This window comes from Rhagoletis pomonella, unplaced genomic scaffold (genome assembly GCF_013731165.1).
Source record: "Rhagoletis pomonella isolate Grant_MI unplaced genomic scaffold, Rhpom_1.0 Rhpom_scaffold_00011, whole genome shotgun sequence".
NCBI classification, from domain to species: Eukaryota; Metazoa; Arthropoda; class Insecta; order Diptera; family Tephritidae; genus Rhagoletis; species Rhagoletis pomonella.
In genome coordinates this window covers 23,763,132-23,766,779 of record NW_023458565.1, presented here as the reverse complement: position 1 = coordinate 23,766,779, position 3,648 = coordinate 23,763,132, and the positions used below count along the sequence as shown (strand labels likewise).

The window sequence follows — 3,648 nt, the reverse complement described above, 5'->3', positions numbered from 1 at the left end:
GTTGAAGTGTTAATTTAAATTCGATTATCAACATGAGATGAAAGTACAGGCACAGTGACTGCCAAATGCCATCACTTTAGGTACTATAAAATGTGAAGTACGTTTTGATCAGCTTAGGAACTGCGCGGTCAGCTTGTAACTCCGCTGTGTGTACCAGTATCACAAAGTCTCTGAAGTATCCTTGTTTTTTAGGTCTTTATGGCATAGTAATTTTTAAAGGAGGTTGTAGAAATAAGTGTATTTTTGCAAAAAAATTCGAAAAAAAATGTTTCGCCAAACCTAGGGGTAGCCTTTTTATATTTTTCAGTGACATCTACATTCGGTAGTAAAAAATTAGCTTAGTCCCGGGATTTAGATATTCATTACTTTTCAACAACTTAAATCGAAAAAATTGCTTTTATCTCTCCTATCATAAAATAAATAATAAATAAATAAATAATATTTTATTTAAAGTGGCGTTTTTAAATTTTTTCTCTGACGTCAGGATTTATTTTAAAGGACTTTGTAATTTCAAAGATATGATTAATTACAATGTAGAATAAAACTATGGGTACCAAATGAAGGAGGAAATTTTTCTAGAACACAAAAAAATTAAAACTTTTTGGATTCACAAGGACGAATAGGTAATTTTTTAATCTGATAAAGTTATATGGACGAAATTCGAGGATGTTATCGAGTTCATATAAGTCCTTAACATATAAACAAATATTGCAAAATTTCAAGGATAAAATTTTGAAGGGACATTTTTAATACATACCCGGCCTTATGCACCAAAAATTTAATCTAATTAAATTCTACAGAATTTTCTCTTTAATTTCTTACCTATACTTCTTCTCTAGCAGCCGGTTTCAGCAATTTAAATGGTTTTTTATTTTCTGTAAATTTCCATAAAAAAATCAAAAAACTAAAATAATTTTTCACTTAAATTGCTTTCGTGAAATTGGCTGTAAGCACATTTCACTGAATTTTTTAAATCATTTTTGAATTACTGACGTCAGTGTGAAAAACTAAAAACGCAATTTCACTATATCACGATGTTACATATATGTATAGTGAGCTAGAAATTTATAAAATAATATTAATTATTAAATAAAAAAAAAATATAGCCAAGACTGGTTAAGAAAAGGAGTTTACATTATTGACAGCAGTGCAAATTACAAATCCCGAAAATCCCAGGATCCCGGGATTAACATTCCTATGTAGAACCTTTGGGTGGTAGGATCTGAGATATTTTGTGTAAGTACTAGAACGGTGTAATTGAGATGACGGAACTTTGAAATAAATTGTGAAAAATTTTATATCTCTAAAATATGAGGAAAAATGTAAAAATTAAAAAGAAACTCGAAATTGCCTCGCAAAAATACTTAAAACTCAGGGGTGCACGGCAAACATATTATATTTTTCTGGTACGATCTATTGCCGGTGGAGTGCATTAAGGCCCGCGGAAATAACGCCCATGGACTTTATTTCTTGAAAAAAAAAGAAATAAAGCCCGCGGGCGTTATTACCTTTTCGAAAAATAAATTAAGCCCGCGGCCTTTATTGCCTTTTATTGGTGGGAGCTAATTCCCTTTCCATATGGCAATAACGCCCGCCGGTTTTTTTTTCTTTTTTTTTTTTTGGATATAAAGCCCATGGGCGTTATTTCCGCGGGCCTTATTGCACTCCACGTCTATTGCCCATGCATATCTATTGAAGTAGTTGACCTACGTATATCTAACTCTTGTCAAAAATATTGTTAATACTATTTATGAATGAAAATTATTCGTAATTTATGTTAGAATTCTAATAAAGTAAAAGTGCATTCATTACCTACTCACCGTATTTCTGCCAAAAAGTACGTTTTCGTGGCCGATTATAATCGGTAATCACAATGTAATCGAGACGTGTGGATATTACGCTTTCCGTTGTTGTTGTTGTTGTTGCTGATGTTGCTGTATTCGTAGCACTGTTATTTCTTGCTTGTAACTGATTTTGTAAGCCGGTAGAAATTTGTGCACGCGAAAAAAGACCATTCACAAATATTTGCGATTTTTGTTGGCTAACAAAATTTTCAGATTTGTTTTCTAAATCTTCTAAACTAACTTTCGAACTTGTGGAACTATTATTTAAGTATTTGGAAAAACTCACATTTGCACTTCTATTCATATTTAACACTTTTTCTCTGAATTGCACTTTGCCCGTGCTTTGTGTGCCTTTGACATTTGAAAAATCGTTGCCTCCTGCGGCAACATCTCTCTTCACCTGTGCGCTCGGCGTTTCCACCCTGCTCCTATTTACACTATTTACAACATTTTTATTTACAAGATGCCTACTCGACGCGTTGCTCCCATTTGTAGCTAACACAATTTTATTTACACTGTAGTAACTATTTTTACTTTTTCTTATTCTACTTTTATTGGCATTTCCCGTATGCACTACCCGAACACTTCCGTTTCCGCCGGCGTTTCCGTCTACGTTTCCAATTTGTTCGTCGCGCGTCGACGTTACAGTGTTGTTGTGGTTGTTGTTGCTGTAGTTGTAGCAGTCGTCGCCGAAACCTTTGTTGCGCTTGTGTATGTAATGCTCGATGTTGTTGTTGTTTTTTCTGTGTTGGTGGTTGTTTCGTTCGGGCACTATTTTGTACCATGTCAAATATTTGCTCTTCTTTTTGTTGTTTGCCTTTTTGCTGTTGTTATTGTTGTTGTTACCACTGCTGATTTTAGAGCATAAATGTATTAGCAATGTTTCCTTGCTCGCCGCTGTTGTTGTTGATGTCGTTGCAATACCGGCTTGCATCACCGGCCATGTGAAAAATGGCCATAAAGATGTCGCATCCGCTTCAGACTCTTTGTCTGAAATATAACTTATGCGGCTATTGTTGTTGTTGTTGTTGTTCTTATTGCTGGTGCAATTATTGCCAATGGCACTGCTGCACAAACGTTTTGCAATTTGCCTTTGGGTTGAGGACACCGCGAGGGCTGGCACCGACCCCACCAAAATTGTTGTTGTTGCCAAAAAGAGCAATACACGCCGCACTACCAATGATGGGTGGGCCCCCGCGGCGCCTTTGGCTGCAAGCGTGGGGGCCACAGTGTATCGATTACCGCCGGAAGTGGCGCACCCGTACCTCGCTTATGCCTCGCTCACTAGCGGTATTCACACATCGGCTGCTGACCGCCCTAAGACACCCAGCATTCCTTTGGTGCATTTGATTAGAATTTATGAATTCTTTTTTGTGATATTTATGCACACATAAAGGAGACTGCTACTATTTTGGGAAGGCGTAAGGCGTAATTCGAAAAACTTACAAGTTAAACACTGTCAGCTAATTAGTTTGCGCGTACTTTCACCTTTCTGGTAGTCCATGATTGGCGTCTACTTTTTTGCTTTCAAACACATTGGACTCACAGCAATTGGTATTATAATTTTTCATTAATTCATTCACTTTATGCATTTCTTTTGCTAAACAGTGACGTTGATTAAGCATTGCCAATATGCAGTGAAAATATCTGGAATTAGAAGAACAGAAAAGAGGAGGCATTTTAAAAATGTTCTGCTCATGAAACTTGTTTTGTTATTAAAATAGGAATAGATAACATAGAATAGAGTACGAAGTACAAGTCAGAGATCTGCAAATAAACTGAGTGGCTCCAAGCAAGCTTTTGC

The 3,648-nt window shown here is 36.0% G+C and overlaps 1 protein-coding gene across 1 annotated transcript; it reads right to left on the bottom strand.

The window, feature by feature from the left end:
* Positions 1 to 1,812: 1,812 nt before the first annotated feature.
* LOC118747227 (probable cyclin-dependent serine/threonine-protein kinase DDB_G0292550) lies at positions 1,813 to 2,778 on the bottom strand. The gene has a single exon (XM_036481214.1). The coding sequence runs from the start codon at positions 2,776 to 2,778 to the stop codon at positions 1,813 to 1,815; it is 966 nt and encodes a 321-aa protein (XP_036337107.1).
* Positions 2,779 to 3,648: the final 870 nt, after the last annotated feature.

What these genes read in the sequence shown, in the direction of transcription:
- LOC118747227 (XM_036481214.1), bottom strand. Translation starts at nt 2,778, where the DNA reads ATGCAAGCCGGTATTGCAACGACATCAACAACAACAGCGGCGAGCAAG.